This window comes from Malurus melanocephalus, unplaced genomic scaffold (assembly GCF_030028575.1).
Source record: "Malurus melanocephalus ecotype Western Australia unplaced genomic scaffold, MMel_1.1 scaffold_269, whole genome shotgun sequence".
NCBI lineage: Eukaryota > Metazoa > Chordata > Aves > Passeriformes > Maluridae > Malurus > Malurus melanocephalus.
The window spans coordinates 393,082-419,415 of record NW_026623501.1 but is presented as its reverse complement, the minus strand read 5'-3'; the positions used below and the strand labels follow the sequence as shown (position 1 = coordinate 419,415).

Below are 26,334 nucleotides of genomic sequence, written 5' to 3'. Positions count from 1 at the left end.
TCAGCAGGAAAGCACAAGGTCYATGGATGCTGAGCTGTGTGCTCAGAGGGCAGAGCTTGCCTCAGCAAACTGCCCCCAGTTTGCTGCTGGATGCCCCAACCGAGCAGTCGTGGGGCATGGATCCCCCATCCTCACCCCAGTAKCCATCCCCAYACAGYGCCTGGAGTCAGTCCCTGCYCTCTGCCCGCCGWTTGTRGCTCCACAGGAAACCCCTGTCCATGAGGATMTGSYGCTGCTCRTGATAAAAACCCCRYGTGCCTTTTATCCGACAGCAGCAGCTGGAGRGGAGCAGAGCTGGGAAGGCACTGYCTGTGCACTGCTCCAGCCAGAGCTGTGTGCCCATGGAGTGCCTGGAGACCAGGAGCATCTGAAAGCATGTGCTGGGGGTTCCACCACCACAAATCCAAGAGGTTTCCCTGGGAAAAGGCAGGAGTGGAAGGTGCAGTGTGTGGATTTCACTGTGAGTGACACTGAGTGTCCCAGAAGGAAATTTAGAGCATCCCACCGTGCTTTTGCCATTCAGCATCACCAGTGGAGTGGAATATTCCACTGGGCAGCACAAATGCCGTTCCCAGCCGGCGGGCTGAGGTCTGTCCCCGCCATGGCGTTGCTCTCTGCCCGTGTCTCTGTAATTCACGCTGCCCAAACCCTTGGGGAGCACGGGCACCTTGCTGCGGGGCGATTTTGGAGGCTCTGGGTGGTCTTGCCCTGGCCCTCGGGGGCTAGTGGGTGCCTGTGAGCCCTGCTGGAGCAAGAGGGGGGCAGGACAGGGGAATACCCTTTGTTAAGGGCTGTGAAATGACCCCACGGTCCCTCCCTGAAACCTTCGAGTTCAGCTCCACATGATCTCCCCCAGTGAAACCCCATTCTGGGTGTGATGAGACAGAGTGTTGTTATTTTATCCCGGTGTAGAAAAAACGTCCTGCCGTGCCTTGCCTTTCCTTCCTTCCTTCYATCCCCTTCCCCTTCTTCTCCTCCCCTGCCGTCCCCCGCGGGCCGGGCCGGGCCGGGCGGGGCCAGGCGGAGTCTTTTTCGCCCGGCGGGAGTCTTTCTCTCCCGGCGGGATCCGCCGCTGCTGTCGCTTCTCGCCGGAGCTGGAGCCGGAGCCGGAGCCGGGACCGGGCAGAGCCGCAGGTAAGGGGATGCGGGCATGTGGAACGGGAAGGGCACGGGCWGGGCACGGACAGGACAGGCAGGGCACGGACAGGACAGGCAGGGCACGTAGGATAGGCAGGGCACAGGCAGAGCACGGACAGGACACGGGCAGGGCATGGACAGGGGACGGGCAGGGCACGGGCAGGGCACGGACAGGGCACAGGCAGGGCACGGACAGGGCACAGGCAGGGCAGGTCGGACGGGCAGGGCACAGGCAGCTGGCGCCTCTCCCCCGCAGCATCGTGTCCTCGTGTCCCCCACCCCCGGGGCACCGCCGCGGTCCCCATTCCCTTGCCCCGCTGCCCCCTTCAGCTGATGGATCACTCTGTGACTCAGCACGAGGTACCGGTGTGGGGGACACACACATGAGATTCCCCAGAAGCGAGGGGGGCAGCTGGCTGACCTGACCCCGCTGTTTCCTCACGGGTGAGTGACCAGTGGGATGCTCGGCCGTGGCTTTGCTTTATCAGCTCATTTAACAAACGGGAGCAATTAATAGGGAARTTTTTCTCTGGGCTTTTATCCAGCACATTCAAAGCATGCTATAAATCCTGGGGCTAATTGAAGGAGCCTTTACCAAAGGCTCTCAAAGGAGCCCAAGGTGAAAGCTGGACCTGGCTGCAGGGCTGTCCCTGGAGAGAGCAGCAGGGCAGGGGGGGTTGGTGGTTCTGGCTATGGGAGGGATGGAGGGGGCTGCCCGACCACCCCTCTGCCTTCCCCTTGCAGGATGGACGTCCCTAACGTCGGTCCTGCCGACCTCCCCAAGCACATCCTGGACATCTGGGTCATCGTCTTGATCATCCTGGCCACCATCCTCATCATGACAGCACTAGTGCTGTGCCCAGCCACTGCTGTCATCATCTACCGAGTACGAACACACCCCACRCGCAACGGCATCGTGTGAGGCTGGCTGGCTGGGCAGGGGGCTACAGCCATGGGACGCTGTGCCAGGGACCTGAATGGGGCACCCTGAGAGCTGGAGGGACGGGCAGGAGCCGGGGTGAGCCAGCACCCAGACATCTGCCCCTGTACCTGGCTCTCACTGGGCAAACCCACGTTTTGCCCACTGAGCTCCCAGGGACTGTGGGGGAAATGACAGCACTGGCAGCAGGAGGGAGAGGTGTGACTTTGTGGACACATCCAGCTGGAAACAACTCGCTCCCATGAGGAAGGCAGCCTGGTGTCACCTTCACTGGTGACATTGTCTCCTTCCAGGCAAGCAAGGAGGAGTGGAAATGCCTGGCAATAAAGTTATTTCTTCTTTGGAGTCCCAGCTGTCAAGGTGGCTGGGGAAAAAAGAGTCAAAGCAAGATGGATGTGGCTTTTGATTGGACATTTAGCACTCAGCTAAAAGCATCAGTGACAATGCCTGTGCTGGCTGCACAGCAGACATGCAGTTGGCACCATCTTCTTGTCTATCCATTATCTGCTGAAATYGTAGGAAAATCCTGTGGGGCTCTTGGTTCCTCTGGGTCTTGCGGAGCAGAGCAGTGTGTGCAGCTCCTGCCAGCCCTCCTGTCTGCACGCTGGCTGTGCTCCCTGCTCCAGAAGGTGAGAGCCCACACTGTTTGCCCAGCACACCAGCCCTGTTGGGGGGTCTGTGCACGCCTCACCTGGGCAGGTTAAGTGGGAGGAGCAGGTTTGTGCTCAGCCAGTGGCAAGGGACATTGTAAGCTCTTGCATTACCCTCTGTTATGAAATAAATGGACTTTATCCTTCATGTGAGTGTGTCGTGCAGCTCTGTCCACACTACGGCAGGATCTGGGATCCTGCCTCAGGGTCCCTGGGGTTCTGTCCGGCCTTGGAGCCTGGCAGCCACAGCCCTGCAGGAAGCTCACTGCCAGCCTGGCCCCGTGCTCCGGGAGGGAAAACCTCAATCCGGACACGGCTGTCAGACAGTGGGTGGGAAGGATCCCTCAGGACTTTCTGACAGTGGTTGTAGCTGTTTTTCTCCCGCTCGGGTGAGCGGCATTGTGTTCCTCACACCAGCCTTGTGCCAGGTCAGAGCCCTGGGGCTGAAACAGCGTCTTGGTGACTCAAAGCAAGAAAGGTCACAAAATTAGTGGGATGAATCAGGCAGGGATGTGAGGAAACACTACGGTGATGCTGCTGGGAATTGTTTAAATCCCATTTTCTGTGCTGGAAAGAGCAGTGCAGAGCAGAGCACTGCAGCCCTGCAGTGTTGGAAACCCTGTGTCCCATCCTCGTGTGGCTTGATCCACAACAATTGGCACTGTGTTTGCATTGGCTGTTGGTGCCAGAGGGCCAGGAGGTTCCCAGGGAAGCAGGACCTTGGGCAAACACCTCCCATCTCAGGGAGGGAGCCTAGCACAGGGATGCAGACCCTGAGGGGCAAAAATGCCTGTGCTGGAGCCAYGGGCTGCAGTTGTGCTGGGAGGSAGTRAACATGCATTCCTTACYCAGCYCAGAMAAAAAATTMTTTTTCAAATTGTCAACTCTCTCTTCCCCTCTTGAGTTGCAGAGCTTGAGGCAAATAACCAGAGTTATTTTCCTGTTGTTCTTCCTTTCTCCCTCCCCTGCTGGCATGGTGCAGCGGCAGCTGGAGGACATTACAGACGTGCAGGGTGGGAGCAGCCCTGGCTCTGCTGTCCCCYGTGCTCCACTCCAGCATTGCTTCCCCGGGGATGTTGTGGGATGGCCAGCAGCACCAGGAATAGGAGCTGAGCAGCTTTGCTATGAGAGGAATAGGGGAGAAGCCACAAACATTGGAGTGGTTTGGGAAGGAAGCCTGGCGTGAAGCAAAACATGAGGAAAAACATGAAACATCTCCTCCCTGTCCATGTAACCGTACACGATTGCTGTTCCCACCTCTGCATGCCCTTTGTCAAGAGCTGAGGGAAGTGAAAGGTTTCCTTTCTTGGTTATGAGTTTTCTGRGAAGTTTCAAACCTGTGGCAAACATTTCCAGGAAAGGCCTTGGAAAGATGAGTTTGCTCAAAACAACAAACACACAGCGAAATGGCAGCAGAGGYAAAGCAGGGAGAAAACAGGTCAGTTTTTTAAGCATTAAGATGGGGGAGAATGGGTTTAGACTAAATTTCCAACACTGTTGAGTTGGAAACTCCTCCTCCAGGATRGAGCAAGATAAGCAAATCCCCCTGTGGCCCCGGCTTCAGTGCCAGAACAGTGCTGGAGCTTGGAGGCAGTGTTTGCATGGAGTTTTGCCAAGCAAAAATGCCTTTCTGTTGAGGAGYGGGTCCTGCTCTGGTGACGCTGTAGCAGGCAGGGTGATGTGGGCACTGAAGTGATTCAGCATCCACTGGGATGCTTCCCTGGAGTGCTGGCGTGTGGCAGGAGCTGGCTGCTGGCCCRTGGAGGCTGCTGCTGGGGGAGAAGGGGATGCTGGCTCTCACCTCGCCTCTGAGCAGCCTCCCTTTGCAGGGGGAAGAGGGGATTTGTGCAGGGCACAAATCCTTCCCTGGAAAAGGAAGGGATGGCAATCCCGGACAGAGCAGCAGCCACAGCCATATCCTGGGGGCTGAGGGGCACTCGGGAAGGGGGACCCCCACTCTAAAGGGTGCTGGGCACTGTGCCAGCAGGGAGGCTGCTGCTGAAGCAGGGCAGAGTGGGAGCACACGGGCTGGGGCAGAGCAGTGAGGGCTGGGCGAGCTGCAGGCTGGCAGCTGGGGAAGCCGGGTGCCCAAGGAGCTGGGGCCTCTCGCCTGGCAGAGCTTGTTTTGCTTTTGCTTCCCGTTGCACACTCAGAACAAAGGTTCAGAGGTTGACCTGGGATTGATGCCAGGCCAGGCTGCCAGAGTGAAGCTGCACTGCTGCTAGCCAGGGCAATTCTGCCTGCTGCTGCTTCAGCTCCCCACCGCCATCCTGCCACGCTGCTGGCACCATCCCTGTCCCTCTGCATGAAAAACGCCTCGCTCAAGCCCAGCCAGCAGCGCTACACGGTCCCCACTGCTGCTTTCACATTCCCTGTTCTCAGYGGTGGCCCTGCAGCCTGGCACAAGGTCCCTGCAGCCCCTGGGCAGGGACGTGACTCAGGGACAGCAGGGGAGGCTGGTGGCAGTGGCAGCACGGCGGCCGGGGGGCTGGAAGTGCCTGGCCTCCCGCCCCGGACTCCGGCCAAACATCTGCAGCAGGCGGGAGCTGGCTCCGCCCGGCTCTGGTGGAAAAACAACCGAGCAGGAAGGTTCGTGCGAGGGTCAGCCCGCCCAGCACGGCTGCGTTTTGGGGTGGGGAACCCCGATCCTGCAGGATGGAGCAGCACAGTCTTGCTGGAGCCCCTTGCTCTCCAATCCAGCCCCCAGCATGGCATGGCACAGCATGGTGGGGACACTGGGTGACATTCCCAGGGTGCCACGGAAGCTCAGTGGCAGAGAAGGGTCCATCGGCTGTGTCTCATTAACTCCTCCCCCATTCCCCACCTCCACCAAGGCTGATTTGGCACCGGGACCCAAGGAAAGGGGGCTTGGATTAACGGGTCCCTTATTTTTTTATTCTGGTTTTAGGAAAACTCAGTTTAGGAGTGACTCAGACTTTCACTGCTGGGATCAGGGATCAGGGACACGTGGAAGGGACACAACCCCACTGTGCCACACCACTAGAAGCGGTTGGCTGTAACCTTGGTAAGAACTAGTGGGGCAGTGAGCACAGCCCTGAGCAGCTCCTCAGCTCTGTCCCAGCTCTGTCCCAGCTCTGTCCCTGCTCTGTCGCAGGGCTCAAGCCCTGGTCAGGGTCAGCAGTGTGAGCTGTGCCAGGGAGTGCAGCACTGGGCACACACTGGTCCCTGTTGGCTGCAGGTGCAGAGGGGTGCAAACAGCATGCTGGCCAGGAGCTGCAGCCCCACACCCCCAAATCTCCCCAGAGCCTGGGAAGTAGGTGGGGAGGGTGAAACCCTGGATATTGGCTCCTACAGGTTCTGGCAAGGAGCCACCTTTCTCCACCCACAGCCACATCCGTAGGAGTCGATCTGAGCACCAGCCTGGCTCTTGGCACATTGTGTGGGCTCTGTGTGGTCCCCAGGCAGTGGCTGAGCATCCTCGGGGTTTGCCTGGACCTGGGGGGACACCCCACCCAGCTTGGGGACCAGGCAGGGCAGGGCTAGGCCACTTATCTTGTAGCAGTGCAAGTTAAAAGCTTTGGGAAATGCTGCCAGTGACAGAGGGACCCGCAGCTCCCCTGCTCCTCTGTGTGCTTGRGAGATGTACCCAGCCCCCAGCCCTCCCACGCCAGCTGAGGCTGCAGTTGGAGCCTCACAACATCAGCCTTTCCCAGGACATGGTGTTCTTTCTGGTGAAAAAGGAGGATTGGGAGATTGCTCCCAGCTTCCTCTTAACCCATTGCCAYGCTCCCCTTCCTTGGTGGCATCTCCAGCAGCTGGCTCAGTGACAGCATCGTGGCAGGGCTGACCCTGCTTTCTAGTAAAGCCAAACACCATGCTGGCACCATGGTTCCCCMAGGGCTCACCCACTGCCACCCCATCCTGTCCTACACCCAGACCAGCCTCCCCCCAAAACCGCARCTCCCCCAGCTCCCCTTCAGCCAGTTAATTCTCCCATCGAACAATTTTGTTAGGGGTTTTCAGGGAATTTACACCTCACCACGGATATTTTCCTTGGAGACAGCCCAGGGTAAATGTTCACATTCCTTGGCTAAGCAAACAGGACCCTGGAAACTCCTGCCCCTGGGGACACCAAGGGCTAAGGGACAGCAGAGCCCTGCCGTTGACCCCAGCAGGGTCACCATGGAGCCACAGCCCCCGGCAGGAGGGATCCTCCTCCAGGACTGTTTCTATCAGCGCCTTCATTTACCGGGCACAAAGGAGAGGAGCGGAATCAACCTTCCCCAGCCCTGCCAGCGCAGCAATTGTGGGAGGCACACACCGAACCCCAGCCCAGCCTCCCCGAGGCTGCTGCTGGGCAGGGGTTGTCCCTGCTCCTCGGGTGCCAACACCCCACTTGGGGGGAATGTCACCCTGGCTGGGTGGTCTGAACAGGATGGGGCACATCTCCCCGGCGACACCTCTGCCCCTGTCCCCTCTATCCCCGGTACCGCTTCCCCTCTTCCCCCGGTACCTCTCCCCGCACCTTGCGGGTTTAATCGCGGCTCGGGTAACACATTGCATAAACCCTGGGCACATGCCGCTGCCCCGTGTCCCCGTGGAYACCCCGGGTCCCCGCCAGGCCGTGGTGCCACCCCCGGGCGGTGTCCRTCCGTGTGTCGGTGTGTCCGTGTGTCCGTCCCAGAGCCCACACGGTTAACGCGGCCCCGGCCCGGCCCCCCCCGGCCATTGGCTCCCCCCTCGCAGCCTCTCAGCTATTTCTCGGCCGCCGGGCTCGGAGGTGACAGCAGGCGATAGCGGCGCTTGTCCCCGCAACTCTCCCCGGGCTGCCAGGGGGTGCCGCACCCCGCACCCCGCGCCCAGCCATGGGGGGCTGCTCCCGCAGCASCTGGATTTTGCCCCTTTTCTTGGCTGGACTCGTCCAGCTGGGGCGAAGTGAGGAGAAGGAGAAGGTAAGAGGAGGGGGACACTCCCAGGGGGCGTTCAGGGGGGTTTACGGGCCGTGTGGCACCTTGGGGACGCGCCTGTTCCCAAGGCTCTCTGCAGGACTTCCCGGAGCGGGAGTGGGGCACTTGTGACCCCCCTCCTTCCCCCACAATCCCTGGGTGCCTGGGTCACGGGGGATTTCCTGAGTTGGTTCTTGCCAAGGGCCAAGAATCGCTGTCCTGGGGTTGTGGACAGAGGGGGACAGAGCCATATGTCCCCCAAGTGACCTCCCCAGGGGCAGAGCACGGGGCTTTTTCTCCATGCAACATCCGGGGGTGCTCCCCCATGTTTGGGAGGTGCAGAAAGCACCGTGTCCCCACAGCGCAGCGGGCAGGGGTGACTGTCACCACCCCAGGCAGGCTCCCCACCTTGCCACCGGGACCCCACAGTCSCACGGAGCCTTCACTCCTCGAGCGCAGCCCCTGTGACTTCACCTCTTGCCAGCTCCCAAAATAGCCCCTGGGTGGCACTTGGCTGAGCCTGGGTACCCTGCTGGGGACAGGAGATGGACTCCCCTGGGTTAACCCCCACGGCCCGGGACTCAGGAGCTGCTCCAGCCCGTTCCCCGTCCCACCCTGAACACCCTGCGCTGCCCCTGTCCCCAGCGGGTGGTGGGTCCTGCTCACTTGCCCACAGCCCCGGCGTTCTGCTGCTGGCCTCCCCCCGTGCTCCGGCTGTTCTGCAGCCTCTCGCCTTCCTGCTGCTCCCTGTTGGGCAAACATTCCCCCAGGAGCAGCCAGACCCATGTGCATCCGCATGTCCCAGTCAGCCTGTCCCACCAGCGCGACCTTGGCGTGGCGGAGCCTGGCTGTGCCAGCGGCACTCAGGGCAGGGGACACAACGCTGGCGGCTCTCCTAAAGCCAGCGCCAGGGCTGGCCCCATSGCTCAGCTGGAAGGGGATGGTTGGCAGCCCCCAGCCCTGCTCCCATGGGCTGTTCTTGCCCCACAGGTGGACTGCTACCMCTCGGTGAAGGACACCATCTACAACTACGGCGCCCTGAGCCTCGATGGGGATGAGTACATTCCCTTTGASAGGTACAAGGGGAAGACTGTGCTCTTCGTCAACGTAGCCACGTACTGAGGCCTGACCCTTCAGTATGTTGGTAAGGGTCCTACAGGGCATGGCCACCCTAGGGGCAGGGCAGGGCCCAGGAGTGGGTGGAATCACCCAGGAGTGCAGCCTTTGGCACATCCCCATGGTCCATTCTGTTTTGGGGCGCTGGGGGGAGGGACAGYGTTTGCTCCCCAGAGCCCGACCTGACCAGGATGGTCCCAGGGGTAAGGGCAGGTGTGGAGGCATGCCCAGCCCCCTGCTAACCCACCCCTGGCTCTCCTTGCAYGCAGAACTGAATGCACTACAAGATGAGCTGAGAAACCAGGGGGTTGTGGTCCTTGGCTTCCCYTCCAACCAATTTGGGAAGCAGGAACCCGGCCAGAACTCAGAGATCCTCCCTGCGCTCAAGTGAGTACTGTGGTGGGGCTGTGGRTTCAGACCCTCAGCTCTGCTGGGGTCCCAGCCAGGCAGTGGGAGCACRGGCTGCTGGCTGTGGCCCCAAAGCAAGGGGGCCTGTCACCAACCCTGTGGCAARCACCCAGAGCCGCCCATTGTAAACATCCTGCCCCGCCTCCCCTTGCAGGTATGTCCGGCCAGGAGGTGGCTTTGTTCCCAACTTCCAGCTGTTCCAGAAAGGGGATGTGAATGGGGCCAAGGAGCAGAAGATCTTCACCTTCCTGAAGGTGGGTGCTGTGGCAAGGGGAGATGAGGGGGTCACACCCAGCTTGCTTTTTGGAGGGGCAAGGCAATGATGCACTGGTTCTCTACTGCAGAACGCCTGTCCCCCCGTGACGGAGGAGTTTGGGAACCCCAACAAGCTCTTCTGGGAGCCTCTGCGGATCCATGACATCAAGTGGAACTTTGAGAAGTTCCTGGTGAGCCCCGAGGGCGTGCCAGTCATGCGCTGGTACCATCGCGCCAACATCTCTGTCGTGAAGAACGACATCCTGACCTACCTGGCACAGTGGCAGCAGGAGAACGCTGACAAATAGCAGGACCACTAGAACCTGGGCTGCTGGGATGAGGGCCAGCATCCCCCCAGGCTGCTTCCCATTCCATTCCCTCCCAGGATGTTCCCCAGCAGCAGGAATCACGTGCTGTCCCCTCCATTGCTCCTGTCTCTGGCACCTCCCAGTGACGATGCTGGGCTGGGTAACCTTGTGGCAGAGACCTGAGCAATGGCAGCGGGACACTCCAATACCCCTGTGTCCCACCTCCACCCTGGTGTGACATCTCCAGCTTGCCCCCTCTGCTCCACCATCCCGGGCAGTGGGAGGATGYAGGGCCTGGCTGTCCCTGGAGTAGGAGACCACATCTCCATGAAGGCTTGGCCTGAAAGCCCCCGGCGGGGCGGGCCTGGCCTGASCGTGCCGAGCACGGAGCAGCTCTTCAGTGCATTCAGGCTGCCCGTGCTCCTGGCACACAGACGTGCTGCTCTCCCGGTCAGGGGSGGCCGGCCCCTCGCCCCCCACCATAGAAACACCAAATAAAGGCTCTGCAAATGTGCAGCCCCGCTTGTTGGCCAGGGGTAGGGGGGAAAGAGTGGGGGTGTAGTGGCCAGCCTGGGGGTATGAGCTCCTAACTGGAGAAACTCAATTTCATCCACAGTAACTGCAAACATGGACTTATCATCACAGGCCAGCATTTGGGGGCAGGATGGGGAGTGAGTGCAGAGCACAGGTGGGCAAAAGGCGCTGAAGGCAGGACCAGGGACARCCCCCAGTGAGGAGCACACTGGGGTTCTGTGCCTCCTGCTGTCACACGTGTGACAGCCACGCTTACAGAAACTGGGTTGTGTTTGTTTTCTTCCCTCCAGACCTATTTTCTGGCACAAGATTTGCTGCGTGCAATGTCAAAGACTGTCCCCAAGGCCACTGCTGCATGGGAAGGCAGACGGAGCAGCAGGGGCTCCCCTGTCCTGGCAGAGGAGGGGGGAAGGAGAGGGGGAGGGCGAGGGGCTGATCTCAGCCCACAGAGGGAGGTGGGGGACACACACTTGGGGCAACAGATCCTGGCATGCCCAAAGCTGGGGTCCCCTTGAGCTTGCTCTGGCTGTATCTGAGCACATGGGGACCAACAGCCTTGGTATCCCTCCCCGTCCCCATACAGAAGCTGCCCCACAGGAAGCAGCTTTCAGAACAAAACCAGAGAGACTCAGTCACACTTCAGTCCTTAAATAAATACAAAGACACCAACCACCCTCAGGCTGGGCCATGGCTGTGRCCAGCACCTGCCTGCGAGTGTGGGGTCTCCCACCGCCGGGAGAGTCCCCACCGTTACCCACTCCTCCAGGGGCTCTGTACTGGGGCAGGGCCTGGCATGCTCCTGGGAAACACTGGCTCCTCTTCCCTGAAGACCTGGCTCGGGTCTACAGCCKTGCCAGGCTTGGCTCCTCGTGGGGAAGGGGATGGCCGCAGGGGACTGACCCTGTGCTGGCCGCCACCACGATGGCACCTTTAGTCCCTCCTTCATGATTTCSTCGGGGGAAGGCGCTGCTGAGCCCCCCACGTGCAGCACATGTCCTTGCACAGGCATCGGCAGCCGGAGGCAGCTCCTGGACACACACACACGGGCACACACACACACCCTACTCCTCTTCCACCGGTGTCGGAGCGTGGCCGGTCCTTGGCGTTAGGGCAATCCGGGACCTGCCTGTTCTGAGACACAAGAGAGGGGTGGCACAGGGTAAGCACAGTTCCTCGTTCTCACACAAGCCCCACAGGAGGGATGCTGGCCATGGCACGGCTGTTATCTACAAGCATAACCCCATAAACTTTTGGGGTTCAGCCTGACTTTAGATGCTGGCAGGGATGCAGTAGTAACCAACCCCACAGCATAATCATCCCTCAGCTGATGAGAAGTAGGAGCTGAGGAGAAATGGCCACTACCTGGAAAYCTGTGCCCCCATCCCTCCCCCAAGTGTTCAGCCAAGCGCCCAAAGTSTCAGGATGAAGGATGGGCACCCCTGTCAGGAAGGGTCTGAGCCTTACCTAAGTCCTTAGGGACTGGTTTCACCCCTCCCACTGGCTGGGCATTCTGGCTGCGAGTCATGGCACAGGGCGGGCGCCAGGGGTACTCRGGCTGCAGGAGGAGATGGAACAGAGACAGGGAATTAGCTGGGATGTGAATCGCCAGGGTGAGCATGAGGAGCGGGAGGAAGGGGGCTGAGCAGCCATATGCCAACAGGACACGTGTGCTCAGCTCCCTGCTCTGGGTGGCCCTGGAGGGCAGAGAGCCCCACACCCACTCACATGTCACCCCCTGCTCCCCCTCCTGCCAGCACAGGTAAGAGTCTCACCGGGGGAAAATGGTGGAAGTTCTGTCCTTGYGTGTGCTCGCCCGGCATGGCTGGGGGGTATCGGATCTGCTGCCACTCGTCGTAGCCGTGGTACACGGGGTGAGCCATGGGGGGGCTGTACTGGTACTGGTACATGGGGCAGGCTGGGCCCAGCGGCCCTGGCCCCGGCTCGGGGTGCAGCCTCTCTCCAGAAGCCTGCAAGGAGCCAGGAGAGACGCTGGGGAGATCCAGAGGGCAGCCCACCACCACCCCCAACCCCACCCATTGCCTGCAGCCCTCAGCCCCTCTGCCCAAGGAGGGTTTCCTCCCATCCCTACCTGTTTGTGCTGTTTCAGCAGTTTCTTCAGCTTCTCCTTCTCCTCCTTCTCCCTCTGGCAGTCRTCCTTGGAGGCTCGCAGCTGGGAGCAAGGAGGGTTAGTGCAGAGCCCACCCTACCAGCCCCCATCTCTGAGGGGTGAGGGCTGCTGAGAGAATGCCTCAGCAGTCTTGCCCCATCAGACCCCCAGTAGAGGTGCAGAAAGAGGAGATGAGTGAAAGGAGATGGTCTGGCAGTGACAARCAGCAGAAAAAACACCCCTCTGGCCTTCCTGTCCTCTTTCAGACCCTACTCTTAGGTACATGCAGGGACTGTGACAGTGGGGCAAGCATTTCTGAGACACATGGGGCTCCCAGAGTGCTGCTAGTGGCACCCAGCACTGCTCACCTGGTTGTTRGAGAGGACCAACTGCTTCTGCAACTTTTCCAGCTGCTGCTTCAGCTCTTCTTTCTCCTCATTCATCCTCTCCCTRTCACTCCGCTCCCGCTGGAAGTCTTCCTCAAAAATTTTCACCTGGCAGGAAAGAACAATATATGTGCATCTGGCTGAGGGTAGACACCTCCCCTAATCAACCCCATCATGCACTGCCATCATTGCCTCCACCAGCTACAGCAAGCCCCAGACATTTGGGCTGGCACGATGGCCCATGCCTGTGGTCCTTCCAGTTGAACACTGGAGGATGCTGAGCTTGGTCCCCGATGCCCATCACACCAGTACTGACATCAGCCCAGCAACTGGGTGCTCCTGGCCACACCAGGCTTTGTCATGGAGGTCCAGGACATGTATTTCCTTCCCTGCCCCCAGTGGCTCTGTGCCCTGCCATACCTGCTGCTTGAGTAGCTCATTCTGSGTCAGCAGCTCCTGCTGTGGCAGCTTCACAGCTGGCTCCATGGCAAAGATGGGTGGTGGAGAGGCCTGGACATTCAAGGCCTCTTCTAGTGCCTAGAGAGAAAAGGAAGGAGCAGGGTCAAAGCAAGTTCAGTGCCTAAGATGTCTCTGGAGGACCACGGGCATGTGGCCAACGTGGGGAACAGGTATAATTGGACTAGAGATCCTCCCTGAACCCCATTCCTGGGATCCCAGAGGGATGTGGTGGGCCTCATCTGACACAAGCCCCTGCCTGGGCAAGAGGGGTTTATCAGGGCCAGTTCTGGATTTGAGAGAAGTGAAGAGATTGGAGAGCATAGAAGACATTTTGCAGTGAGGGGCTGTGCCCTGGCCCCCACCTTGTTCAGCCTCTGGATCTCCTTTTCCTGGTATTCCCGCTGCCTGGTGACCGGAGCCAGCTGCTCCTGCAGGAACCGCATCCTCTGCTGCAGGTCCCTCACCTCCATGGCCAGCCTYTCCTTCTCTGCCTGCAGGACCCAGGGTGGGGAGGAGATCAGCCAGGGCAGGGCAACAGGACTAGCAGCYCTCTGTCACCCTTCCCAAGGGACTCACCTCCTCTGTTTCAATCCGGGATTTGGCCAGGAGCAGCTTGCGGTCAAAATCCCGTTGCTTTTGCTCCCGCTCTGACTCCAGCTCGGTCACTGCCCTGCGGGCCTCAGCCAGCTCCTGATGTAGGTCTGTGACCTGCCAGGAGGGAGGAGGGGATGTTGGAATGTTTCCACACTGGGGGAAAGGAGGTGCAGGCAGCCCCCAATTCTCCCTACACCTGTTCCTGCGAGTTCCCGCAGCCAGCACCCAGCTGAAATGTGCCCCCCTGCAGCCACCCCTGAGCACCCAGCCCTGAGCACCCAGCCCTACCTTCTGCTCATACTTCTGCTTCATGGAGCGGAAATGCTGATCCCATTGTTTGTTCACCTCCAGCAGCTGCAGGGAGAGAGGCATGGCTGAACAGGAGCCCAAATCYTGCTCCGAACCAGCTGTGGTGGTCCCCAGCAGACTCCTGTCATGAAAGCACTTTGGGGACCAGCTGGGACTCGGCTCCAGCAGTGCTTCCCTGCAGCTCTGAAGCCCTGCCCCAGTCTCTAGGTGCCATCCCAGTCCTGTGYCCCTCTGCCCACTCCCCGCCTCCTTAGTGCTGCCTCCCTCCCAGCCTGGTCCTCACCTCCCTGCGCTGGTGCTCCAGGATCTTCACCTTCTTTTCCTTGGCCTCCAGCTCTTCTCTGCCCGGCGCCTTCTCCACCATGGCCCCGCTCTGCTGGACGCGCACGGGGGGGACCCTCAGGGCTTTTGTGGAGGCTGTGCCCAAGGCCGGCTAAACTYGAGCCAGTTCYCCTCCCACTGCCTCCCCCATCCCCYTGAGACCCTGAGAAGTCCTGCTGGTCGTACTGGGACAAACTGAGGGCTTGATTAAAAYGAGGCCACTTTTGCTGATGTGTCAGCGGGCTCCCTGCCTCCTTCCCAGCCTTCTCCAAGGAGATGCTGCCTCCTCACCTGCTGCTGCTCGGCAGCTTCCCTCTTCCCACTGTCCTGGTTGCTCAGAGTCACCATTCTCCGGAGCTCCTGGTTCTCACACCTGCAGGCAGGGAGGGATGGGTCAGCAGGAAGAAGCTCCTGGGGTAGCCCTGACCCCTTCCACATGGCCCAGCCTCACCTGAGCTTCTCCAGAGCCTGGTTTCTCTGCTCCAGGTCATGCTCCAGCTTGGTGCGCAGCTCCTTGTTCTCACTGTGCAGTGTCTCACACAATGTCTGCAGGGAGAACACTGACAGCATGAGGACCATGGCCAGCCCTGAGCCACTCACCACCACCAAGCCATTCTAAGGCAGTAGGTGTCCACCTCAGGGTGTACAGGAGGAGTATGGTGGGAAAAAATGAGAGGGGGAAAAGTTCCATGAAGAGCCAGGCCAGCCCTCGCTCACCTGCAGGAATGATGTTCTCTGCTCGTTCTTGTGCACCTTGGAGGCCAAGCGCTTGAGCTCGGAGGCCATGTAGCCCATGCGCACGAAAACCTGGTCCTTGCTGGCCTCCTTGGCACAGCCACTCAGCGTGTTCTCCAGCTGCTGCAGCTGGGGCAGCAGGTTGGCATCCTCGTTYGGTGGCTGCTCAAAGTCCTGCAAATGGAGAGGGAATTAAGAACGGTCAGACCAGTTCAAGGAAAGTTGCAAACTTCCCTCTTGGGGCAGATCAGCCTCATTCCACCCAGGGCTGTGATGGGGAGCAGAGCAGCACCAAGACACTCTGCAGCAGCCCACGGATTCCCTGCCCTTTGGCAGTCTGAGCAGAACACACTCTCAAATCACTGACAGCAAAGGAGGCATCCTTGGTCTCTTCTCCACCCGAGCTCCCCCCCATCAGTGCCAAGACTAAAAATCCAGCTCCTGAGACTGCCCTCTCTACATACACCCTGGTCTGTGCTGCTCTTACCCCAATCCCCATCTTCTCCTTCTACCTCTCCTCCTCTGTGCTCCTCTGCTGCACGCCAGGCACGAGGAACCTGAGCCCTTTGACAGGTGACAGCCAAGAGGGTGACGCACAAGATTTAAACACGGGCCAGAAAAGCCCAGGTCAGGGCACACCCACCAATGTCAGAGCGTACCCTGCCCACGCATGGGGGGTGTCCCCAGGAGGTTTATGCTCCTCTAGTGTGGCTGATTAACCTTCCACAACCACTGGCACAACAGAGCCCAGCTGGCACACGTGGCACTGCAGGGAGGAGCTGGGGATGTGCTGGCACACCTACGCCTGCTCCACTCCCAGCGCCACTGACTCACCTGCTGCCTGTGGGAATGCCCCAGGTTGCACCACAGGGCAGCCCAGTGTGTCCYCAGCACCCTGACCCTGGGCTTTACAGCCCCAGAGCTGCCCTGGGAGGGTGTGTGTGGGGCACAGCACAGCCAGCTCCTCCCACCCGTGTCTGCTGCAAGGGAGGCAGTGGGGACCCAAGCTGGGAGAATCCAGGTGGAAGCACAGGATTTGGACTCGATTCAGGAACCAGCAACTGATGGTCAAACAAAGCCCACCCCAYTCTTCATCAGCTCATGGCTATATGCCAGGAGGGTCCAGCAAGACTCAACCTTTCCTAGAGTCTCTCTAGCCAACACAATGGATGTGCAATGACAGCATGTCCTCCTACAGGTACCATGTAGTGTCAGCTGATGTTCATTCCCCTTGGGCTCCCCATCCTTTCTCTCCTCCCTTCCAGCATATAAAAAATCAAAGCAGACAGGATGGGATAATGATAGCTGGGGACATTCAGGTGGCAGCAAATGGAGCACACAGAGGTGTCTGTCAGCAATGACAGGGCTTGGAGGCCTGGTGCTCCCACCCAGTGTGGGCACCAGCTGAACATCAGGGCATCACTGACAGCTACTTGGATTGTTACAGCTCTTCTTGTCACTACTGTGTGGCATCTGCAGACATCGGTGTCCCCATCTGACTGGGGCTGCCTCACTGGCCCTTTTTCCATGCCCAGCCAGGCCCTTGTCCAGTTTATCCCACCTCTGTGGTTTGCCCAAGGGCTGCCTTGACATGGGTCTGCCAGCCCTGCCTGTGCCTGCCCGGGCACAGCACTGCAGCCCTGCACACCCCCAGACCCTGACACCAAGCAGCTCAACTCCCCACCTGCCAACACCAAATCCCGCAGGCACCAGGGCCACTCACCGCTCTCCTGCCCTCCTGGGGAAACCCCTGCGCTTCAAGAGCAACGATCTCAAACTCTGAGGAGGATCCCTGCAARGGGAGGCAGCCAGGTCAGGGCTCCCCAGGGAATGGCAGCCCAGAATGCCCACCACATGAAGAGAGGGACCACCAGGAGTMCAGCAGGGGAGCTGACCCCTTCCTTTCAGGTTTATCCCTGTTTTTAGAGGTTAAASGCTGCCTCCTTTTGCTTTGATTAGATGGAGAATCCCTCCCTCTCCAGCCATGCCAGCAGCAGCTTCCACATTGAGCAGACTCACACTTGGAGGTGATTTCYGTGCTTCCACGTCTGGCTGGGCGCTGCCTGCGACTGCCCGTGTGAAGCTGGGATCAGGGCCGACGGCTGCAGAGAGGGGAGAGGATGGAGCCGTGAGCCTTTTGGAGAGCAGGRTCTCTCTCCACCTGGCACAGGGATGCAGACAGCAGACCCCTGCAAGGTCAGGCACTGATGGATGATTTCTACCCCACCTATGGGATGGGACAGAAATCTCCTTTCACAAGAGAGGACGGCAGTGGTGTGATACACTGCAGAGATGACACAGCTACAAGGGACCTTCATTAAAGTSTCTTGCACAGCCTTTCCCTTCCCCCAAGCTCAGAATTCCTCCCCCATAAGCCTCACATCTCCTACCTCCAGTTTCCACCAASTCCTCCAAGGAAGATGATCCAATCAGCATTTTGTTGTCCTTCACGAGGTCTTCTGCTTTCTGCCGCAGCTTGGATGCCTCGACGTGGGACTCTTCAAGAAGCTCTCCTATTGTGGGCAACAGAAGGATGCTCAGCCTCCTTCCCTGAGGGCCTGTCCTACAGTAGCCCCAGGAAGAGCCCTGTCTGGGTGAAGCAGTGCCCAGAATAGTCCTTCTTCATCTGGAAACTATTCTGGGATAAATCCAATGGCAAAGCTGGATCAGCAGCTCACTGGTTTCAAAGATCCTCACGCTGACACACGGAGGACTGATTACAGGAAGCAGAAGGGCAGCACTGTGGCTCTCAGAGGTCTCCTCTGCTTCCCAGAGGACACAAATTTAAGCCTGGGTGATGGACTCAGAGGTCCAGCCTTCSCACTTTGGGGTCTGGCATGAGCAAAGCAATTCTCCCCCGATGGGGGGTGGCTGCTGTCACACCAGCAGGTCCCRGTCCCAGGTAAGTGCATGATGACACAACCATGGGAGAATCACGAGGCAGGTGGAAATTCGGCTGCAGAAGCGGGACTCAAAGGAGGAAGCTGGGTCACGAGACAGAAAGCAAAACTGGGGGTGGGAGCGGGGGAAGGCTGACAAGGAGAAGACAGAGGGTGGCACAACTCAGCTGGAACATTTCAACATTGGCATGTTCCTGCTGCCGCAGGGAGCACTCAACATCAGRTTCCTTGAGAAACACTTGGGAAAAGCCCCTGACCCAACCAGGCTTGCAGGAGGTGGGGAGCTTCATCAAAAGCAGAACACATCCCAGCACCTGTGAACTCCAGGGAGCTGTCCTTGCTGCAGCACTTGTCTTTTCTTTCCAGCCATTTATTCCACCATAAAACACCACAGATGTTCAGAAAAAATCTTACTCCCTCTGCACCTCCGTGTGAAAAAGCTCAGACATCCTGCTCAACCCTCCAGGACAGAGAGAGCTTTGCTGCTGCCCCATTGCCAAGACCCCCAGCTTCTACCAACACCTTTCCTCAACTAAGCAAGAAACTCCTGGCTTGGTGGGCACAACCTGGGCTGCCCCAAAGGCAAATCTCATCCCCCTGGCACGAGCAGTTACCGATAGACTTGATCCCTTGCATCTTCTCCTTCAGCCGGGCGTTCTCTTCCACCAGCCGCTCCAAGGCTGTGGATCCATTCTCCTCTGAGCCCCCACCAGGGTCATAGATATGGTAGAGTCCTCTCCCTTCCATGCTCGCTGCTCAGTCTCCTACCTCCCAGCCAGGCATCCCTGCAAGGCAAAGGAGCACAGTGTCACCTTCCTCTGGCTCCAAATGGTGCCACAGCCCCCTGGTCCCAGATGTATGAGGGTCTGGGGTGCTGTGCTGGTGCCTCACTGCTCAGCAGCCAGCCAACAAGAGACCCAGGTGAAGGCACTTCCCCCTCCAGCCCTGCTTGGGGCAAACGTGTCGGGGTGACTCAGGGCCATGAGAACTGTCACGTGAGGAGGCAYCACCAGCAGCCCCACTTGGGGCTGGCTCTCACCCATGCAGGGCACTGGAGTCACAGAGAAGGCTGTAAACCTTGATTGCTGCATCTCAGGAGGGATGGAGATATAGCCCAGGAGCATCCACCCACACCACTGCAAACCTGGGCACTGTGACCAGGGCATCCTGACCAACACAGGGTATTTCTGGGGAGCACAAAGGCTTGGGAGGGGCTGTTGGGGGAGGTGCAGTCTGCAACTCCAGAAGCCTTAACCAGCAGCTGGGGAGAAGTTTGGGCAGTATTGGGGGATGAGCCCAGCACCCACTCTGTCCTCCAGCTCCGCCAGAAAAACTGGGACAGCCAGCAATGTATCTTCCTGAATTAGACACAGAAAACATCCGGGCATGTGCTGGGCTGGGAACAAAGTCCAATGAGACAAAGCACCCGCAAGCAATGTGCTATTTGCTTTTCTAATCCCTTGCCACTTGTGGGTGGCCTAAGGCCTCCCCTTTGCAGAGGTCTGGCCTGGGGACAGCTGGGCAGGATCCTGSCTCCAGGTCTCACCCATGTCCTGGGGGGATAAAGCAGCTGCTTTGAATCACAGCACAGCTTATCAGAACTAACTCCCCTGATGCCAGCTTGTTGTAAAATGGAGCACAGCAGCAGCTGAGAAGGTCCCAGTGCCAGCTGGAGCTGGGGTGCTGCCTGGGGGCACAACAGGGGCCCCTCAAAGTGCTCTTCCTCAGCCAAGACAGCTGGTGAGCAGGAGGGGGCTGAGAGGAGGCATTTAGAAAGGGGAAGGGGGTAGCTTGTACCCGAAACTGTCTCAACCTCAGACTAATGCTCATGACATGAGTGATCCATGCTGATCTCCAGTTCGGATGACCTGCCCACCAGGGAGTGGCAGGGATTTTCCAGATGACARCTGCCACCTGGCAGTATCCACAACCGGAGCAGCAATTAACGCCTGCTTCAGCAGCAGGAAATTAGGCCTGGCCTCAGCAGGACTCTGCTTCTGGGAGATGCAYTGGTGGGTCTCACCATTCTCCTGCTCTGTGGGAGGAGCTAGGKACCAAACCCACCCTGCAGTGACCCTCTTGTAGGGCATTCACATCCTGCACTAGGATGAGCCCAGGTGTGCATCAGGGAAAGCAGGAAGAAGAGAGAAGAGCTGCCCCATGTGGCTTGGAAGCAGCCTGAAATACCAGCCCCCATTCTCTTAACTCCAGACCCCAAACCTGCAGGTTTTCTGCCTTGTCTCACATGTGGGAGGTCCCTGTCCCCTGCCTACTCCTGCAGGAATCCCTCAAACACAGGCCAGCTGCACTGACCACCATGCCAAAGAGCAGACCTCACTCACAATGATCCCATATTCTCTCAGCCAGACACAGCCACTGCAAGCCTCTGATATTACCTGTTCTCAAGATTCTATCAAGAACTTTTCTACCCAAGGTCTGTACCCTACCAGGGAGATTGCAGCAAAGGCTCCACAGGAGCTGTTTTCAAACAGCAGCTCGGGGGAGGAACTGGACTATCTCCAGCTGACGGAAGCACAGACCAACCACAAATTCAGCAGCAAACAATACCCAGCAAGAGGGAGGGGTTTCCACAGCATTTGAGGCCATCAGTGGGGWCAGGGTGGGTTTTCCGGGAGTGGAGGCACAGTCCAATTACTGCAAGRAGCTGCTGGAACAGAGAAGTCACCCTGGGGACCAGAGACCAARYCACTGATCTCAGTCTTGATTYGTTGGGTTTTTTTTCCTTWAGAGTTCTGACAGGTGAGATTTACAGTGAAAAAATCTCATTTCAACAAAAACAYGAGGGGAGGAGAGATGGGACCACAGAGCAGCACCGAACAGTGGTCAGATACGCAAAGAAAACATGACTACCACAAACTCCAGCAGAAACCACTAAACAACCAGAAAACACTTCCCTCTTTGCCAGTCAACAGTTCCTAAGGTAACCTGACAGCATTTCACAGCCCTGTGGGCTGAGGGCCACACACAGACAGTGGCTGGCTGGCTGCAGCTCGCTGGCTCTGTGCCCAGCTGCTGGCAGAGACTGCCAGACGGGCACCCCTGGGCGCTGCTGGTTCCATGTGGGGCACCGAGACCTTTAGGTAGTAAATTTTTATGGCAATTCAGCAGTAGAGAATGAGAGTGTGAGTGGGCAGGGGAGACTCACGGGCAAAGATGAAAGCAGAGTGGTGTTAAAATAGCTGTGCTGTGGCTTGAGAGCCAGCGGGAGCTGTCACTGCTGTCACCCAGGACAACGCGCATCACTGCCACAGCCATCACTGKATCAGCCACGCAGAAGTGGCAGAAGGATGTGAATACTACTTTAAAATTACTGAACGCTGAAGATACCAAGGCTTAAGGATGTGAATCCTGTGCAGGAGGGCCTGGCACTGCTGGGGGTCTGCTTTGGGCAGTGACCCCAGGGTGGGGAGCAGCTTCACGGAGCTGTGGGCTTGGCAGCCCTTCAGTTCCCATCCTTAGSAAAGGGGGTTTTCCTTACTCCAGTGCACAATATTCACAGGAAGCCTCCTCCGCACCAGGATCACAGGAGGTGAAAGCAAATCCCTGCAGGCTGCCAGCATAATTTTCCCATGGCTGGGGTGCTAGGTCCCCGGCATGCCTCCTCAGAGGCAAAGCAAAAGCCACTCAGACATTATGGGAACATTTTTTTTTTAGTTTGTTTGATCATTTTACTGGAAATCAGCAAAATGCTGAGCCCTGAGCCTGATTTTGTTTTTTTCTATAGAGCTTCAGCAGCTCGCCAGACCAGAAGCAACCATTCCTGGGCTGCTGGACCRGTCTCATTTGCAGGAAAGCAAAAGTAGAGTCGGCTTAGGAGGCAGACTTTTTGGGCACAGCAGTCTACTGGGCTGTGAGCAATAAAAGAAGAGGAAAGCAGGTGTTGCAAGGCTCGGGTCTCAAAGGGAAAGATCTGAACCTCCACTTGCAGTGTTCTCCTTTCCAGCCAGCTGAGCCACAAAGAGAGAGTGGAAAAGGCAATAGCCCTACCCAAAACACAGCAGATATTAAAGATGTTCCCCAGCCAAAAATCTCTTTCTTGCCTCAAAAACCCACCTCCTGCAGAGGCTTCATGAAACAACCTGCTTCTGATAAGGCTCCTCACAAAGAAAATGAAGCATTTCCCTGGGTCTGCCACGTTTACAAACACAGGTAACCACACACAGCTGCACAGCTCCTCAATATGCACCTAAGTTTCAGTGCAGGCAGGACATGCAGCCAGGCRTGGTGGTGGTGCTCTCCTGGCAGCACAGCGGGGGGAGGAATTTATGCAAGACCCCGTCTTCTGCTGCAAAGACATCTGGCTCATCCTGCCTGCTCCACTTCTCCCYGCAGAGCTCAGCAGCATCATGGCTGCTTGTCACAGCACTCCAAAGCAGAGCAAGGCACAGCCACCCCTTTCCTTGTAGCCTTTTCCTAGACCCAACTACTCCTGTCCAGCTTGGTGTGCTTCAGCCCTCAACAGTGAAGAGGCAGCAGACAGTGGCACCACAAAGCTACACCAGCGAAGTGCCACCCAAAGTGTAAGGATTGCKGCTTTAAAACAAAATCTGCAATGCCCCAAGAGTAGATGGTTCAGTTTCCTCCACCCACCAGGGTTCTGTACCAGCTGCTGGCAAGCAACAACCCATGGCCCTGTGCTAAATAGGTCTGCCTGGCGTAGGTCGGGCCGAAAGGGYGTCGTGGGATTTCTTGCAGAGCCAGGAATGATGCCAAAGGCAGCCAAAAGCCTCTCCTGTTTTCTTCTTGCTCACTCCACCTCACCACAGAGAYAGCTCTCAAGGACGTGCCTGGCTGGAGCCTTCCTGTCTCCAGAACTCATCCCAGTGCCCCAAGTCCAGTCTCCAGAATGCTTCAGCTGTCAGCAGTCTTCCATGAAATGTGCCCTCCAAAAGAGCTTGTGGAAGCAGAACAGCTCCCACTCCCTCAAGTGCTGGGAATAAGCCACCCAAGTGATGGGAATAACCCATCTAAGTGATGAGAATAATCAGATCAAGGGAAAAGGCTGCATTTGACTTCTCCGGGGGGCAACCTGTGTGTCAGGGACACAGGAACAGGACAGCTGGATCGCCAAGAGGATGCAGAACCCCRTGAGTCTCACCTGGAGCTATTCTCACCCAAAAGCAACAGTGACAGGCAGCATCTCTTTTATTCTTTTCTCTCTCCCTTCCGTGGGGGAACCTCATTCGTTTCTACCTCCTTACCGTGGGGGTCTTAGCACGGAATTGAGGGAGGTGAAAGGGGGAGACAAGCTGTGCCTTCCTCCCAAAAGATGAGGATGCTGCCATCCCTGCTCCAGCTATTCCATCCTCTGGATCAGCATCTGATGCGGACACACACCGCGAGACCAGGAAGAATTAGTCAAAGAGGAAGGAAAACTGCACGGACAGGAGGGTCCCTGARGCCACGGCCGCCGGAGCCCACCCGGAGGGGACTGACACACCGGCCCTGCCCGGGGGGGATCGCAAACCAGGGACGGTCGGGAGGCAGATGCGTGGGGCCGGGGAAACGCCGGGGTTGTGCAAGGCGGGGCGAAGGAGGAGCGGGGCCGGGCACGGCAGCGGTGCGGGGCCGCTCCGGAGCACCGGCACAGCCCGGGGGGCTGGGGACCCCTRCCCGCACCCCGCCGAGCCTCCTCCTCTGCCCCCGGGCACCGCCGGGAGCACAGAYACCCAGCCTGTCCCCGGCGGGGGGCGGCGGCAGCCCCCGCCCTGACCGGGAGAGGGGAAACTGAGGCACGGCACGACCATCGCGACCACCCGCGACACCGGGCGGCCCCGAGGCAAATCCCCGGGGGACGGCGCGGCCGCGACCCCCTCCGGATCTCACCCCGATCACCCGACAGCCCTGGAACCGGCCAGATACGGGCAAAGCGCAGCCCCGATCCTGCCAGCTCCCCCCGGGCCGGGCCCCTTCCCTGGGGCGGCGCGACCCCGGTGCCCGGTAAGACCCCGGTGCCCCGGGCAGGGCTGCTGTCCGCGAGGGCGGCAGGGCCCCGCAGCGCTCCGAGCTCACCTGCCGTGTGCCCCGCGATGGGGCCGGTGCCGGGATTGGGGCCGGTGCCGGGATCGGGATCGGGGCCGGGATCGGGATTGGGGTCGGGGTCTCGCTCCGGTCCCTCCGCTCCGCCACAGCACCGGCGCTGGCTCCGCCCCCGGGAAATTCCCAGCCTGACGGACAGGCGGCACAGCCAATCGGCGCGCGGCCGGGGGTATAAAGGGAGGGCGGGGAGGCGCCCAGGAAGGTGCCCGTCATGGCGGAGCCGTTGTCGCTGTTTGTGTCCCCTGTGGCTTCCCCGGGGGTTGCGAGGTGGCCCCGCCAGCATAGTGGCGTTCGGAGAGGCGGCAGCAACCGATCTGCGCCTTCTTCCTGCGGGAGGTTCCGACCGTAGGGGGGCGGCAAGGCCGAGCCCTGCAGCGGCTCCCCCGGCTTGTGGAGACACAAAATGGCGGGGCCGAGGGGGCTCCCCGTGTACCCCCGGCTGGAGGAACAATGGCTGAGGGGAGGCTGTGCTCAGCCGCTCTGCTGGCCGCGGCCCMACCAAGGAGGAGGGTAGTGCTGCCGGCCGGCTGAGGCTGACTTTCCTCTGAGGCRGGGAGAATTCCCCACCCGAGCCTCCAGTTAACGTTAAATGAGGAAATTMCAACCTCTAATCGCAGGGTGTATTSCAGGGATCCTTTTYCTCYGTGCTGCTACTGGAATTGTGCCGCCATGAGCCACTGGAATCAGCCAGAGGAGCAGCAAGCACAGGGAACGCCTGGTTTCACTCTGCTCTATGTGACTCGCTCAGCAACTACCTGATTTTCTTTCTTCTGTTGGTTTTGCCAGAAGGAAGGTGGTGAGTTTTTATTAAATATATGTATAAATAAAAGCAACAAACCAGGAGCAAAGAAATCCTGTTGTAAGCAGCTGTGCTGCTCTCTGCCTATTATATTGGATATGTCCTCCTTCGGTGTCCTGCTGCTGGGTTCACCCAGGTTCTTCACGAGAGATCGAGCTGTTTCCAGCTGCCCCAGTTGTGGCTTCTTACTCAGCTGTATTCACACAACTCCACCATTTTGGGGGGATTTGTAAAAATTAAAACCCCACACACGCCTATTCCTGACTGCTGTTTACTGACAGCGGGATGCCACCCTGGCAGCCTGGCTGGGCTATGAGAGCTCAGCGCTGCTGCGACCCCGACCTGCTCTTTGTGCTCGAGTCTGAAATCTCAGCTGGGGATGAGACAGRAGGACCCCCCACATACCAAACATCTTCCCTTTTGTTCCCTGAAAGTCTTGTTTTACCCCAATGAGAGGCCCAGTGTTGTTCTGTAAACCYTCAGAAAACCTGTCTTCAAAGCTAAATGCAATCCCACAGAGCAAGAAAACACCTTGTTTATAAGGTGTTCATACATCAGCCGGTATGAAATAAGCAAACCTCGCCTATTTCTGTGAGGAGCAAAAGGGCTGGTTTGGTTTTGTAGCATCCCAGAAGCCTCCTGCCTTCCCCTCACTCCATCCCGGGCACACAAGCACCAAAAAAATCATTGTGCTACTCACCAGGCTGGGTCCTGGAGGGGCTTGTGGGGAATGAGAGCCCTTCACAGTGGAAGCTCTGTGGCTGCGATCCCCAAATACAGGAAGGCTGGCCCAGCTGAGCTTACTTTTAGGCATGGAGAAGGGGAATTCCCCATGATGGAGGTCCCAGACAGCCTCTGTGTGGTTTTGATAGGGAGCCAGGCACCACTTAAAGGGCTCTCCTGTGCTGTTCCTCCCAGGGGCCCGTTGTGTCAGGTATTAGTCAGCAAAAGGATTGGGGGGGGCTGTCGTGGAGGCTGTGATTCACTTTTGGACAACTGGAGAGCCTCGTTACATCATTTTCCTTGCCTGGTTTCTGGGCAACTTCACTGGGATTGYAAACACGTGCTTTTCCTCAGAGAAACTGCTGCATCTGGCAAGAGGCATTGCTGTTCCATTGTTTTTCCATCTCATCCTCATCCATCTCTGGAGTCAGAACAGGGTGCATCTTCCCCAGGGAGCAGGGAAGAGCTGGATCTGTTGATGGAGGTGCACAGGTGGTGTTCCTTGGTAATCCCTGGAAGCCATCCACCAGAACTGGCGGTCAGAACCAAGACTGGAGCCAGCTGGTGCTGGAATAAACACCAAGGATTTAAATGTTTCTGTTTTATAGAGGCTGATTCCAGTTCCCCAGCTTCTTGCCAGTTGTACCTGGCACCAGGGTGTTTGATCTACACTTGCCAGGTGTGAA

General features: G+C 58.5%; 3 protein-coding genes across 8 annotated transcripts; 2 read left to right on the top strand and 1 right to left on the bottom strand.

The window, feature by feature from the left end:
- Positions 1-911: 911 nt before the first annotated feature.
- Positions 912-2,205, top strand: SMIM3 (small integral membrane protein 3). 2 transcript variants are annotated; one of them, XM_057376086.1, is made up of 2 exons: positions 912-1,134; positions 1,882-2,205. In XM_057376086.1, the coding sequence occupies exon 2, from the start codon at positions 1,883-1,885 to the stop codon at positions 2,057-2,059; it is 177 nt and encodes a 58-aa protein (XP_057232069.1). In that variant the 5' UTR covers positions 912-1,134; position 1,882; the 3' UTR covers positions 2,060-2,205. The 2 variants fall into 2 exon arrangements, with proteins under 2 accessions (XP_057232069.1, XP_057232070.1); XM_057376087.1 differs by lacking the exon at positions 912-1,134 and adding an exon at positions 1,431-1,497.
- Positions 2,206-7,440: 5,235 nt separating this feature from the next.
- Positions 7,441-10,235, top strand: GPX3 (glutathione peroxidase 3). Its single transcript, XM_057376085.1, has 5 exons — positions 7,441-7,640; positions 8,625-8,778; positions 9,020-9,137; positions 9,313-9,412; positions 9,503-10,235. The coding sequence occupies exons 1-5, from the start codon at positions 7,554-7,556 to the stop codon at positions 9,719-9,721; spliced, it is 678 nt and encodes a 225-aa protein (XP_057232068.1). The 5' UTR covers positions 7,441-7,553; the 3' UTR covers positions 9,722-10,235.
- A 652-nt stretch (positions 10,236-10,887) lies between these two features.
- On the bottom strand, positions 10,888-25,706 carry TNIP1 (TNFAIP3 interacting protein 1). Of its 5 annotated transcripts, none has more exons than XM_057376079.1 (18): positions 25,626-25,706; positions 18,681-18,851; positions 17,557-17,679; positions 17,186-17,268; positions 16,890-16,958; positions 15,149-15,340; positions 14,883-14,977; positions 14,723-14,804; positions 14,394-14,486; positions 14,090-14,155; positions 13,784-13,915; positions 13,570-13,698; positions 13,169-13,285; positions 12,731-12,856; positions 12,345-12,425; positions 12,028-12,222; positions 11,720-11,810; positions 10,888-11,386 (listed from the first exon to the last, which is right to left on the bottom strand). In XM_057376079.1, the coding sequence occupies exons 2-18, from the start codon at positions 18,811-18,813 to the stop codon at positions 11,361-11,363; spliced, it is 1,833 nt and encodes a 610-aa protein (XP_057232062.1). In that variant the 5' UTR covers positions 18,814-18,851; positions 25,626-25,706; the 3' UTR covers positions 10,888-11,360. The 5 variants fall into 5 exon arrangements, with proteins under 5 accessions (XP_057232062.1, XP_057232063.1, XP_057232066.1 ...); XM_057376080.1 differs by having other exon boundaries at positions 14,394-14,483; XM_057376083.1 differs by lacking the exon at positions 14,394-14,486.
- Positions 25,707-26,334: the final 628 nt, after the last annotated feature.